This window comes from Chenopodium album, chromosome 15 (genome assembly GCF_948465745.1).
Source record: "Chenopodium album chromosome 15, dcCheAlbu1.1, whole genome shotgun sequence".
Taxonomy (NCBI): Eukaryota; Viridiplantae; Streptophyta; class Magnoliopsida; order Caryophyllales; family Amaranthaceae; genus Chenopodium; species Chenopodium album.
The window spans coordinates 8137645-8152148 of NC_137848.1; the positions used below are offsets into that span (position 1 = coordinate 8137645).

At 35.2% G+C, this 14504-nt stretch overlaps 2 protein-coding genes across 3 annotated transcripts; both read right to left on the reverse strand.

The window, feature by feature from the left end:
• Window positions 1-99: 99 nt before the first annotated feature.
• Window positions 100-5126, reverse strand: LOC145582859 (protein DAY-LENGTH-DEPENDENT DELAYED-GREENING 1, chloroplastic-like). The gene is made up of 7 exons (XM_081639886.1): window positions 4178-5126; window positions 3917-4002; window positions 3026-3199; window positions 2228-2342; window positions 1254-1351; window positions 1014-1149; window positions 100-467 (listed from the first exon to the last, which is right to left on the reverse strand). The coding sequence occupies exons 1-7, from the start codon at window positions 4826-4828 to the stop codon at window positions 399-401; spliced, it is 1329 nt and encodes a 442-aa protein (XP_081496012.1). The 5' UTR covers window positions 4829-5126; the 3' UTR covers window positions 100-398.
• A 1651-nt stretch (window positions 5127-6777) lies between these two features.
• Window positions 6778-14428, reverse strand: LOC145581777 (uncharacterized). Of its 2 annotated transcripts, none has more exons than XM_081638805.1 (20): window positions 14223-14428; window positions 14003-14039; window positions 13659-13789; window positions 13397-13495; window positions 13214-13282; window positions 13034-13093; window positions 12848-12913; window positions 12672-12753; window positions 12292-12425; window positions 11783-11922; window positions 11085-11135; window positions 10896-10978; window positions 10752-10806; window positions 10520-10634; window positions 9278-9746; window positions 8983-9196; window positions 8766-8836; window positions 8078-8246; window positions 7865-7988; window positions 6778-7643 (listed from the first exon to the last, which is right to left on the reverse strand). In XM_081638805.1, exons 1-20 carry the CDS (start codon window positions 14380-14382, stop codon window positions 7000-7002), a joined length of 2973 nt encoding a protein of 990 aa, XP_081494931.1. In that variant the 5' UTR covers window positions 14383-14428; the 3' UTR covers window positions 6778-6999. The 2 variants fall into 2 exon arrangements, with proteins under 2 accessions (XP_081494931.1, XP_081494930.1); XM_081638804.1 differs by having other exon boundaries at window positions 13034-13102.
• Between the last annotated feature and the right edge of the window lie 76 nt (window positions 14429-14504).

Sequence of the window (14504 nt, forward strand, 5' to 3'; positions counted from 1 at the left end):
GCATTGTGCAAATATTTACTCCATAGTATTTATACAGAGGTTGAAGGGTTTGAGATCATCTGCATGGGGCACAAGGTGAAAAGATAATGAACCAAACAATGCAAAATAATTTCCCAGCTAATTTCATTTATTAACATATTGCTCGTGCTCTTCCAAAATTTTGAGATTGATGTTTTCTTGACAAAATGAAAAGCAAATTGTGAACTTTACAACAATATGGAGTGTAGTAAAATTTATGATTTGAACACTTGAAGAATCATACTATACATAACTCAACACTCAAAATTCATCTCCGGAATGTGATCTCCTCTGACAAATGCCTCCGTAGAAGAGAAAAAGAATATGAAGGGGATAATGCTCATAGCACATTATTCTGTATGTTTTGAAGAAAAATCTCTTCAGTGACGCTTCATTTCGTGGAAGATATTAAACACTTTTGGGGATAATCTTGGCAGGAACTTGAACAGCTGCAAATTAACAATTGATTAATTAGATTCACCATCTAAGGAACGAGGGAAAAAAACACCATGCTTCACACGAGCTATATAAGGCAATGAAATAGTCATATAAGCAACTAGCTTTCCCAAAGAAAAAACAATACGAGAATCTATCCTTGATAATACTGGGTTGAAATAAAAATTCTCCACATTATATGACCATTGACAGTGACTAGATTCACTCAAAAGCACAAGACCAAGAAAAAAGGTGCATGCCATTATTACAGTGACTAGAAATTAGAAGCAAAAAGTTCTCATGACTAATCTGGAAATAGGGACAACATGTTTGACCAAGTGCCTGGTAACTTTCAGATTTCTCAAGGCAAATGAGGCATCCAGGTGATTGAGCCATGAATATAATTTAATTGTTAGAACTTTACAAGACCAGTAACAACTTTCTGTAAATTGATGGATCATGAACCTAACAAGAGAGGGATTATTTTTTTCTCGTTCTGAAAGCATTACCACAAAAAAAATTACGACAGTGTGATCTATGATAAGAAATTGTATGCATACCCAAAGCTTCACACAAGCATCCATGATCACTGGTACCAGGCATATAAATATTGTGATTGTAGACTGATCAACCTCCAGTCCATAATGCTCAACAAAGACTTCACACACGGTTTGCCAACCAGATTCAGAATGATACCTATATAACAAATGCAGCATACATTAATATTAATTATCTTTACAAGAATTTCCTTAATTCCATACATTTTATTATTAGAAATTGAGTCAGCTTATTAAGATTACCCAAGAAATATATCAGTGATTAGAATAATGAGAAATGCTTTTCCAGCGTCTGAAATGTTGTTGATGATTTTGTATCCTGTGAATTTCAGTAAAGCCACCTGCAATATTCAATGTTCAACGTAGAAGTGATAAGCTTCAGGAATTAAATTTTTGTATCCCAATATTTACATGTGAATATCAGAGTTCACACTTTATTTTGATAAGAAACCTTTTTCTTTAACCACCTTCCAACCACAACACAAGGCTGTGAATGATGAAGGCAACAAATTAAAAGATGTCTGTCACCAAGAATTCAACTTTCAATCAACTTCTATAAATTATAAATGAAGAATTTACTTTTTCTTTTGTGTCTGAAGCCAAAGAACCAATACTCAATTGAACTTACTCTAAATGCATATTAAGCCACGTCTAATCAGAGCACTAATAAGGAAGTTTCCGTGTTCCACAAACAAGCTAGTTGGATGGGGCAAAGAGAGAATAGTAGAGAGGAACAAAAATATCAGTATTCCTCTTTTTACTACAATTTGTAACTGAACTCAAGATAATCTTCTAAGGTGAGCAGTCTCTCTTTGAAAAAGTGTAGCTGTCCAGCAAAAAAAAAAAAAAAAAAGATTTCTTCATCAATAATCGAAGCCTTAATCCCAAAGATGGGGTTGGAAAGAGATAAAAACAAAGATTTTGGGACAAGATTTCATCAGATACCAAATCATGTACTCATTGACGCTTACAGAAGTACATTTTAGTCAAATCCTTAATGTCATTACAAAATAATAACATCACTCAGAAATGGATAATAAAGTAGAGCAGGCACTATTTAAGGTGATGCACAACTACACAGGACCACCCAAATTTTTATGTCAGGCTTCCAAGTATTTTGTATGAGACCAATTATTCTGTATGAGACACTCATTGACCATGACTGAGCTGGATTCATACACAGATTTAAATGTAGAAGAAGAGCAAAGACATCTTACTTTGCTCTGGTTGAAATATAACAAGAAAAACACTGACACTCCAAAGACCATGTCGGACCATATGTTGGCAAACGCATTCCGATTATTCAACCTCCATTCATCTCGCAACTCTAGCCTGTCAGGATAACCAATTCGAACAAATTTTAACACAAGATAGAGAACAGTTTTGTGTATTTAAGGGCTAGCAGAAAGGATTGCTATTACAATTGCTAAATTAAAGAAATTATGCTTTCCACCCAAGAAATATAGTCTTATAGAGAGAGCCTTTTCTCATATCAGCAAACTAGGTTAACTTCCTAACTAGAGAATTGTAAGGACTGTATGAAATCATATGGAGCAATCACAGCAAAAAAAAAAAATCTTTATTTATTCCTTTATGTCCAAATTTACACTCTGATGACAAGTATACTCTATTAACAATTTAGTACACGTAACAGATAAAACCCGAAATTTCAAGTTATGAAGTATAGTTTATACACATAGTTATCGTGCCATGACGCCATGAACTCCCATTGTAGGGGCAAAAAGGTTCTTCCATCTTGAAAAGAACAGCACTTGAGGTTATCTTTAATGGTATATCTCTCAAGTGAATAAAGGGAATACATGTATTTATAAGGCTAACCCCGATTAGACTGGCAAGTGACATTACAAATGGGTCAGGCAGCCTCAGGCCACGGAAAGCTCGAATCTAAAAGCAATAAGAGGGTCATGTTTGAATTTCAAACTTATAGCCAGAAAATGCCACGCTAAAAAGTTCCCTGAAATAGACTTTATAAAATGCAATTCAATAGATCTTACGCTTTATGCCGCAATTCCCACCATGTCTCCTCCTCAGAAAGTGGAGGTGCTTTACCAATCTCCACTTCAAATCGAAGCCTTGCTTTCTCGGAATTTAATTCCTTGACCATTTCAAGCTTTTGAGATCTACGCACATCAAGCAACTCTGCAGCAAGTGGTACAGTCTTGACATATCTGTGCATGGCAATACATACCATAGTGAAACAATGAATATTTCCATATTAATGATGATCGGGAATAATGTAGAACGAGTCATTCTTTTATAAATTGCACCTCTTATATTTTGGTGATCACAGTTAAGTAGGCTAGGCTAAGGTTCCTATGAAGGTTAAGGCATTTGTGTGGCAACAGTTTTGGCTAAATTAGATATTATGGATAATTTGCAATAACTGGTCCAGCGACAATCTGAAGCATGGAGTCGAGGCATTTCTTGCCTCTGAAGCTAAGGAGCTTTAACCACTTATGTGCTTTTAAATTATCATTCGATATCATTGAACGATACATATCTTTTAGTTGTAATGTTTAGTGTGCATGTATTAGAAAATTTATTTCAAACTAGGGCATTCACGAATATGTGAAGAAAAAAAAAAAAAAAAGGCAGATGCAAGCTCTTCTTCCAGTTAGCACTAGAGATACCTTGCTGAGGATAGCCTAATGCATTAATGAGCTACAAATTATATATTCGTAAATAAGTATTCTTCTCTCCAAATTGCTCAAAACATCCCAAGTTTACAACTTCATCCATCAATAAGGCACACTCTAACCATTTCAAGTTTGACAAGGTAATGCAGCTGTGCCGATTTTTTTAAACGATGAACAACACACGAAAAGCAATGATTTGAGGTGTAATCACAATACGCCAAGCTAATAACATAGTAGACGAACATTTACCTGTCTAAGAAAGGCATAAGAACGTAGTCATGCACAAGAAAATCCATTGCCCATGGTACAATTATCAAAATAGCCAAAAATTTAGCCTGCAAGACAGGAACACAGAGTTTATAAGACAAAATTCATGCACTTATCTAGCAATTGTTACATACATTCATACAGAAGAAGTTAGATTATCCTAACAACATACACAATCACACAAGTACAACAAAACAACAGAAACCAGAAACACACAAAGGCAGGCAACAAAAGAAAGACTACCGAATTCCTCGAAGCGAATTGAAAAACACGGTCTTCATACAACAAATCATCATCTTCTTTCCCAAGAATAAAATTCTCAAGAGTCTTCACTAACCCCCTCTCAGGCATTGTCTCATCAGGGTCACCATCAATATCATCTTCCTTCAATTCATTAACATCATCATCATCAATATAATCCCAATCTCTTCTAACAGCACCATTTCCCTCATCAAATACAAGCCAATCCTCCCAATTCCTATTCTCCTCATTCCTAATTCCCTCCTGAGCCTCTCTCAACTCAATAAGCGCCTCGGCCCGGTTCTTCCACGCCTCGAATTTCTCCTTCTCTGAATCCCCCTCTACCTTATCAGAACCCTCAACTTCAATTTTACTCTCCTCCTCAAACTCCTCCAAATCCTCCTCTCTTAAACCAAGCCAATTCCCATCTTCCTCAAAGAAAAACCTCTGCCACCAGCTCTTCTTCCTCGAATTAAGCCCCTTTTTCTTCTTCGCATTCGGAACCACTAACCCTAAAACCCGCTGATTCCTCCCTCCAAATTCTCCCCTAACCCTAAAATTGGGCAAAAAATTGCTACTTTTCCTGTGAATTGAACTGCATAAAGTAGGGTTAAAAACCATGAAATTGTCAATTAACACTACAGAAGAGCTCATAACCACAACCCAACATTGTCAGCCAAAGATTCCCCAACAAATAAAATACTTTTTTGAACTCAATTTGAGGTATTCAAGCTGAAAAAGTGCAGAATTTGGGGAGAGAAGAAAGAATATATCACATTCTTCAGCAAATGCGTGAAAACCCTAAAATGCCGACAAATGAAGAATTTAGAAATTGATTGAAAATTTAGGAAATTGATTAGGAAAACAAAAGAGGGTTTAGCAAGAAACGAGCAGAGGAGAGAGAAAAATGGAGTGGATAAAACGGTCTGCATGTTAGTTTGGAGATGAGATAAAACCCCGGGAAGTTTTCTCATTTTTTTGTTTGTCGACATGGACACTAAATGGTCCACAAATTACTCAAGAACGTAAACTATTTGGAATTCTATTCTTAATTAGGGCTACATGACATGGCTCGTTTACGCGATTATCGGATATAGAAATATTGGGAAAAATAATGTTAAAAAAGGTGGGAGCGAGGGTGAGGTGGTTGGATATGAGACAGGTATGATATATATAGTACGATTACAATTAATTAACTATTTATTATATATAGATTACTTGTGGCGGGTATGACTTTGAAAATTTATATTCACTCACTATCCACCAAAGTCATACTCATATGTCATATCGTTTTATATATGGATATGTCACAAGTGTGTAGAATGGATGAATAAAATTCAAAGATAACTTAGTGGGTTTAGGGCTTGTTTTATTGTTTCTCATTTGAAAGATGGGTGATTTGATTTTTTGTAGTCCCAAAATTACTTTTGAAAGAGTTCAAAATTTAAACAAGAATGAGAAAATAATCTTGTTACAAGTTTGATTTGCAAAAAATTGTAAATCACTGGATATTATGGTCATTTATCTAATGAATTGGAGGTAACTTTGTCATTTCATCTACTTTTTCTTCCCATTTTATTTTTATTTAAAAGAAAAAAAAGATTGTAAATTTGACGCATTAATAAGGTCCCTTAAAAACAAGAAAATAATTTTTATTGATTAAGATAATCATCATCAATAACTAAATACTAAAACATATACTAGGAGTGACACATGTCACATCCCGGTGTTGTTTTTTCCATCCAAACCCTCCTTTCCTTGTTTTTTTTTTAAAAATTTTTTTTTTTAGGTGAATATGTGATACAATTATAATAATATCATTCCAAATGTTTTATATTATCTTACGACAAATATATTCGGTTTTATTTGGTGTTTATTATTCTTCCATAAACATTTACCTAAAATGTTATTCCAACTCCTTTTTAATTATTTGATAAACGAAGTAATATTAGATTTTTCCAGAATAAGTAGTTTTAATAAAATTTATTTATATTATTGATATTAAAAAAATTATAACTCTAAAGCATCACTTTTATTTGTTAGATATAATTATTTTAATTTTTTATTAAAAAAAAAAAATCAGACTTACCGTGTATGGCACGGGGCTTAAGCTAATACCGAATAACGCTCACACTTTTACACTGATTGACGAACCTAGCACCTTATAAAAATACCCCATGTCATTTGTTCATTTTAACCCTATTTTTTAAATTTCTATTTCAATTGATTGTTAAGATTCACTGTTATCAAAATTAAGGAAATGATTAAAAAAAATAAAAAATGAAGACATTAAGAAAGCATTTGTTATCCCTCAAAAAAAAAAAAAAAAAAAAAACATTTGTTAAAAAAAATAAGGGATATAAAAGTAGGCAAGTGTACTAATTAATATACCTCTCTAGCTTTTCGTCAAACAAAAAAAAAAAAAAAAAAAGGCAAGTGTAACCACCATTTTCAAAACATTACAAACCAATAATTAAATATGAGCATGTTCTTTTTCATCATCCAATATATTTATGCTACACTTGTAAAATTGATTTGTCAGTAATTGTACCTGTGATTTGATCTGCATACATTCCAACGTTGGCCTCTTTTAAACACAATCCTTAGTAGAATAGTAGCCACATTGTACCAGTAGTATCTTGAGCAGTAACAAAACTTCCTGTTGATGATGAATGACTACATAGCAGAAATAGCAAAAATCTTTCTAATTTGTATTAGTGTATCGCATAATTTCTCCCTAAAGATCTTTGGTACAAAATTTTGGTGATGTACAACAGTCAAAACGTAGCTACTTCTGGAAGAGAAGCAGTAGCAAAAAACAAAACCTATGTCTGAAACCATCTTTTAATCTGCTGCCTGGAACCTTGTTTTTCACCATCTGGTTTATCAGAACTCTTCTGTGAAAACTTGGATCTATATTGTTCAATCAGCACATCCAGCTTATCCACGCCATCTTGGCCTAAACGGTCTTTTTTATTGTTCCTATTTCTCTTCTTCATAATTTTCCCCACAGGACCCTCTCCTGTAGGATTAATTACCTTTCTCTTTCTGGACTGCTTATCATTTTGAATGGAGGGTTTTGATTGAAGAGCATCCACAGTTCCATTTATGTGTTGAAATGATTTACCATGATTTTGCTTCTTTTCTTGGTTGTATCTATCTTCACTTGCTCGGACTGGCTGATGCTTCTTTCTTTGATTCTCTTCAGTAGCAGCCTCGTCAGTTTCTCTATTTCCTTTCACGTGTTTTCTGCCAGTCACCCGATCTTCTCTTGATTTTTTATCATCTGGTGATTTCCTTTTTCTGGAATTCTCTTTATTTGATTTGGTTGATGAAGTTAAGGTGTCATCATTTCGATCATCACCAGCTTTCTGCAGCTGGTCATTAATTTTTAAGCCCCTCTTCCGTAATGTCTGAACATTATCAACAGCAAACTCCACAATAGGACGATGCGAAGGGCCAAATACCTCTGTTTATGTAAAAAAATACCAAATATGAATGAAGCATTTCTAAGGCATTTATTCAAATCATGAAAGGCATTTCTTTGAATGTTAAATGAGGTGTTTCTTAAACCACATCACTCAAATTATATGAATGAGGCATTTCCTCAACCACATAAGAAAGAAAAAGCAACTGCAATCTCAGGAAAAGAAAAATCTCTGACAAATTATATACTGCTCAAGTAATTACCAGGATTGTTGTTAAGCACTCTTAATGTCACAATAGCATGTTGATGCTCTGCAAACTCCACAAAAGCAACTCCACGAGAATGATTTTTCACCTTCCCATTCTTAACATCACTAAGAAACTTTATCTGCACAGCAGATTCAGAGTGCAAACAACTTTAGTCTAAAGCAACAGCACAAACAAAGATATGCCCATAACAATGAGAAACACACAAACCTGCCGTATCACAGGGGTCTGCTTTGAAGCTTTGGAAACAACGGCATCAATGCAGAGTTTTTTCAGTTGTTTTGGGGTCATTGACTTCGGCAAATTGTATATTACTAATCTTGTTTTGGAAACATGGAAATTTGGCGATTTAAGTTTAGTCATTTTTTTCTGATGCAACCTGCACAGGATCCAACCACCATCAATATACAATTGAAGGATAATAATGACATGCAGCAAATGCTGGCAAAATAGCAGCCAACAAATCTGCCTCGATTATCCTTTGAATAAATGACTGCCATCTCTATAATCAAGCAAAAGTTGAAATTTAAAGAATTCCTTTGTGCAATCAAATCTAACTTCCAAGCATATTGTCAATTCATAGGTCAACTATGCTACAGAAAATTTTTGCAGGGTTGCAATAAAAGGCTTCCTTGCTGGTAGCTTCAGTGACTGAAAGCTCAAGACTTCTTTGCTGGTAGTAAAGGTATTGTGTTTTCTTATCCCATTACATAATAGGACAGGAGGCCCTATATAGCACATTAATCATAACTGCCTAAATGGTAACTACTAACTAGGATGTGAGTCCCATTATTCAAAATAAATTGAACTTCTAAACCTATATGAATCTTACTCTTAAATATTGCAAGGACCCTTTGTCAAAAAAAAAAAATAAATAAATAAAATTGCAAGGACTTACGTTTGGCGTTTTTCCAAATCTTCCGCCGAAATCCCTTCTGCGGCAGGAGTGCCCTCAACTATCAGACCCTCCTGTACAAACCACAAAACAATTCTGTTCAATAAGCTTAAACAGTCTGTACAATATTTTTAGCCAAAAAACACAATAGCAGATGGAACTCTAAAATATGCCTTCAAAAACACTAGCCAAGAAGGAATGGAAGGAAAGACAGACAAACCTTTGCCAGGTAAAGGTTTCGGTGGTCTTCAATCTCTTTTTTGGAATCCTCCAATGCTTTGTCATCAGCTGATTTCTTGTCCAGTGCCTTAAATACCTTCAACTGCCTTCCTTTCAGAAAGATTCCCAGACCAGGTGCAGCACTTGCTGCAGATATTGCTGCATCAGCTGCATCAATCGTTTTAAATTTAAGGAATCCAGTTCCTCTTGGTCGCCTGCACATATAAGAATGATTATATGCATCATATATATATTACCTCTTGGGAAGAAAGATGCAAGAAGATATATGTCCATACTTGGTAACAGGATGAACAACAGGAAAGAATGATTGGATTTTTCCAAAAGTTGCGAATCGTTGTTTTAATTCTTCAGGATCAAGATCAAAAGGAAGATTGTTTATGAAAACTGTTCTTGAAAGATCATCTTCCTCATTAACAGATTTAGTGGGTTTGACTCTCGCCTTTTCATCCTTAGTCTGGATTGTGTGTTCAGGTTCTACACTTTTGCCCAAGTTGACTGCCTTAGCAGGAACTCCGTCATTTGAACCATTGTTCAAAGAAGATTCTGTCACGGAGGATGTAATAACATTTTGAAGGACCTTTCGTGCTAATTCTGCTTCCTCTTCAAAAGTAATTGTGGCTTCCTTTTCTTCATCTGAGTCAGAGTGAGCTCCATCTGAGCCTTCAGCCTTTGTCGCAAGAGCCAAATCATCATTCTCCAATGCATAATCAGTGTCACTGTCAGCATCTTCATCAGCGGATTCTCCTATCAAATGTTACAAGTCATGTAAGAGAAAATTTAGATCCTATATAACTGCTCAACAGAAATTTATAAGTATCATGTACATGACTGCCTGGGTACACCTGTACCACAAGTCAACAAGAGTATGTTTTGCTCATTTGAGCAAAAAATGACCAAACGAGCATTAAAAACTCTTGGGTCCACCCATATCCACCCCCACCCCAATTAAACAGCTCCAATAACAAAATTTGTTGAGAAATACAAACTATAGCTCTCCACCCCTCTCTCATCAAATAGGCCTTAAAAGGACTAAATTACCACCATATAAGCAGCCAGGCAAAGGAGGTTAAGTTCCTTAATCTATGATTCCAAACTACTCTATAATGTCATCTAGATAAGTATAGCATTACTGTATTCCTGTCGGTCAACTACTGCCTTCTCCCCAGAGTTTCCACCTCCAAGCCCCAACACCTAAAAAGGGGGGAAAAATAGAGAAAAGATAGGTAAGGAAAACACAACACACTAACAATAAAAAAAATCTGCAGCTAAGAGAATCTCCCAAGGCTACTAATATTACCAGGACTTATTTAGCTTATACTTAAGTCACCTTACTAAAGCCACCTTTCTCACCACTCAAGTTTCTTATATGCCTCTCTCTCAAATCAGGAGAGAGTATAGAAATAAGAAGAAATAAAGTAATATATAAGAGCAAATTAACATATAATGCAACATCTTAGATAAGTGGCTAAAAACTTGTTAAACCCAGGCATTTGAATAGAGAGAGGAAGAGGAATTACCATCATCTGAATCAACCATAGAAGTTACACCAGTTGTATAGAGTTTCTTTGGTACAGCCCAGTCAACAGCAATAGTTCTATTATTAAACTTTTTGCCATTGAACTTCAGGATAGCCTATGTGGTGAAAAGGGAGAGAGAGAGAGAGAGAGTAAATTTTATTAGTAAATTCACACAAAAGACCCTCACAATTACCAAGCTAAAGGAAATTGAAACCAGATCAAAAGAACATACATTTTCAGCATCATGCCTGCTAGTAAATTTTACAAATGCAAACCCCTTGGCCAACCTGAAAAGGAAATTCAGTCATTTATACAGATATAAAGAAGAGGATAGAATTTCCAGGTAATCCAGTCTGTTGTACAAAAAAAGCAATACCTTGTCTCTGGATTCCGAGGAATAAATACATCCCAAACAAATCCTGCAGCAGAAAAATGTTCATTTATCTCCTTGACTGTTGCCTGCTTCAATGCAATAAACAAGTTTAAAATGCGTTGCTTTATAAATGACAGTAAATTTGGAAATTGCTTATGATGAATAAGAAAACCACAGTACAAAAGAATTAACCTTAAAAGGAAGGTTACGGACTATGACTTTCCACTTCTGAGCTTTGGAACCCTGAATAAGACATGCAAAACAATTAGAATATCATGCTTATTCAGTTATAGTCAAGTAAATTAAATGACACAAAACAGGGCCCAAAAGAATAGTGAAGACATCATGATATCATGTTTAATCACACAAGGAAAATTTACAGTGCAAAGTAAACCTTCCTAATCCAGGTCTCCCACTCCAGCAAGTCACCTAATCTGCAATCTGCCTACTTATACCTTGATTTTGTTGGCAATTGTATATCTCTATGTAATAATCAGTCATCTGTCGTATACTTGTATGATAGTCATCAGTTGGACTTGATGTATGAAGTCACAATAGCCACATTTTTTCAAATCACTTAGTACATTACAGCATTACTCCATACAATATAAGTAAAAACACTAGATAAGAGAACACAGTGGCTCCAGGACTGTTTGGACTTAAGACTTAACATGCCAAAAAAAATCAAGAATATACAATTCACAAATCTTTTTAAAGTTCACAGTCCGCAGCTTTTCAGGTACTCAGCCATATGCCACATACAGGTTCCAGCACTTAATCACTCTACCTTAACATGCGACTTGATATTGAGGAAACCATGCATCACATTTGAAATAACAGAAAAAGGCATGATTCATAATTGGGTAGCAAATCTAGCAATATGGGTTTACCTCTCCACCAAGTTGGCGTGCCCACACTGAACCTCCTTTGATTTCTTTTTGGTGCAAGGCTGCAACAGAAGCACGTGCAGATCTAATACTTGCATACAGCACTGCCGCAGCTTCCATCTTGCATCCATCTTGAGCAAGCCCTAAAACAACACCACACTGTTAATTTCTGATTTTGAAGGCACAAAAGTAATTCAATTTCACAAGTGTTACAAGTCTTACAACAATAAAGCCCTATTGAATAGTTCAACATACAGACTACAGAAACTGCCTTTTCTTTATAAGCACTTTAAATGTTAAGAAAAAAACAGCTAACAAACCAATTGGGGTGGGTTCTACAGTATTTATCATCTACCAATCCTAACCCTTCAAAAAAAATCTTGGATGTGCTTAGACAAACTAAAACAATGCAAGTCATTTTTGCTGCAACTTATCTAGCCCATGGCTTTCAATCTAGATAGCTTAAGCTCCATAAATCAAAATGGCGGGGAGAGAATGCAAATTTCAGTTACCATGGTGCTGAAGCTCTTCTTTTGGAAGTGGATATGTGACTGAACACACTCCATCAATCTGCCTAGCACGACGCAGGACCTCCTCTGCCATATCAGTATTTAAAAGGCCGCCAAATATGACAGTTCTTGCAACCCTACATACATTTCAAATAAGCATTTTTTCATGAAAAATTTCAGTTTCATATTAGTAAAATACAAGTTAAAATTATATAATCAGATAAGGACATATGCCCTATGGAAAGTACACAATTTGCATAAACACAGCTATGCTGTACAAATTGTCCAACTGCTACATTCTCAAATGTATATAATTAGCATATAATGAATAATTCTCTAAGCTAAATTTCCAAAATTAGAAAATAAAATTTGCAATTTAATACCTTTGTTTATCTGAAGATTTGCCAACTTCAATTGGACCAGCAGATTCTCCCTTTGCTTTCTTTGGTGGCTTAAGTGATTTACCTAAAATAAATACAGGTATGTCAACTTTGACAACTGGGTAACCTTACACACATAGGATTGAAGTGAACATAATGGAGCATATTGAATATCCTACCGATATCAGGTTTACTTGGAGGCTTAACAGGCTTTTCAGCAACATGAGGAGCACTATCCTTCTTATCTGTTTCCATTATATAAATTCACGTATGTCACAATGACAAACAAGTGATTTACTCAAATACAAAGTAGGATGAAGCAGAGATGAAGGAACATTATCAATAGATGTATCAAAATATCCTACCATGTTTACTTGGAGGCTTTTCCTTCTTTGCAGCAACATGAGGGGGATTGTCTTTCTCATCTGTTGTCACTACAAATTAGAGTATGTCATAATGACAAACAAGTGATCTCACACAAATAAGATGAAAGCAGGCATAAAGAAGCATTGCCAATATAAATGTATTGAAATATCCATTCCTACCTATTTCGTGTTTACTTGGAGGCTTTTCAATCTTTGCGACAGCATGAGGAGCTTTATCTTTCCCATCAGCTGTCATCACATGTTCAAGTATGTCACAGTGACAAATAGGTGATCTTACACAAATAAGATTAGAGCAGACATAAAGAAGCGCAATCTATATATGTATGTATCAAGATATCGTACCAATTCCAGGTTCACTTGGCGGCTTTTCAAGCTTTTCAGCATCATGTGGAGCACTATCATTCTCATCTATTGTCTTATTAGCATCATTCGATTCAGCTGCTGCTCAAGCACATAAGCAAGAAGATTCAGCATGACTCAGAGGGAAACAAACTAGAAGCTACATAATCAGTCGATACTTATTCTAACCTAATTAAGTCACATTTTTATCCTCCTTTGTAAATGTCCATTTATTATAAATGAATATGTCAACGAGTCAACCAACCTGGATTAGTTTTAGCTCGACGTTGCTCCAACGAAGCACGATGAGAAGCATGTTTCACCACAATTCTCCGGCCACCAAGAGACGAACCATTTTTCATATCAATAGAACGGTCCGCATCCTCAGCAGTAGCACTGCGATCAAGTATAACCACATTAGTGAGTAAAAAGAGCAAGTGCATTAGTTCATATCACAACTGGAGATACATTCAGCATATTGTTCTGATGCTGAACAAAATGCTAAAACTTTGGGTCTTTCTTCATCAATCATCAATAACTAAAAATTCAATACAAGTATCAAATAAAATTGAAAAACCCCACTAATTTAATTCAAGTTATTCAACTTACAATTGAACATAACCAAATCCTCGGTGTTCAGTTGAACCTGTAAAATACACCCATATTACCAAAGTGAACAATTACTTACATTTCCAACAAAATTGCATAAAAACAATCAAATTAACCCTCTATTTCCAAAAATTAACAATAATTAAGATAAACCCAAATCACAAATTTAAAAAAATATAGCATATTACAGAAAATTAACAATAATGGATTCAGAAAAAACCTTTCTTGGTGACCATGAAACAGCGGCGAATGGGACCCACATCACTGAAGGATTCTTCAAGCTGAGAATTGGAGAAAGAAAAGGGTAAATTGGAGATGAAGACAGTAGCAGGGCAGTGCTCAGTTTGCTTGCGTTCCTTCAACTTTTTGTTCTTCCCCATTTTTTTGGGTTTGGGAGGAGAGAGAAAGAAGTTGCGCAAGGTGAAGAAGAACAACTGAAGAAGGGTTTAAGCTCAGGGCTTACTGGAGTAATAATCAAAGAGAAAGGAGTTTTTTCTGTATT

What these genes read in the sequence shown, in the direction of transcription:
- LOC145582859 (XM_081639886.1), bottom strand. Translation starts at nt 4,828, where the DNA reads ATGAGCTCTTCTGTAGTGTTAATTGACAATTTCATGGTTTTTAACCCT. An exon ending in AATTCGCTTCGAGGAATTCG is followed by an intron (nt 4,003 to 4,177) that starts GTAGTCTTTCTT and finishes CCTGTCTTGCAG; the next exon opens with GCTAAATTTTTGGCTATTTT. An exon ending in CTTATGCCTTTCTTAGACAG is followed by an intron (nt 3,200 to 3,916) that starts GTAAATGTTCGT and finishes TGCCATGCACAG; the next exon opens with ATATGTCAAGACTGTACCAC.
- LOC145581777 (XM_081638804.1), bottom strand. Translation starts at nt 14,382, where the DNA reads ATGGGGAAGAACAAAAAGTTGAAGGAACGCAAGCAAACTGAGCACTGC. An exon ending in TCCAAGTAAACACGAAATAG is followed by an intron (nt 13,103 to 13,213) that starts GTAGGAATGGAT and finishes TCTAATTTGTAG; the next exon opens with TGACAACAGATGAGAAAGAC. An exon ending in TATGGTTGATTCAGATGATG is followed by an intron (nt 9,747 to 10,519) that starts GTAATTCCTCTT and finishes AACATTTGATAG; the next exon opens with GAGAATCCGCTGATGAAGAT.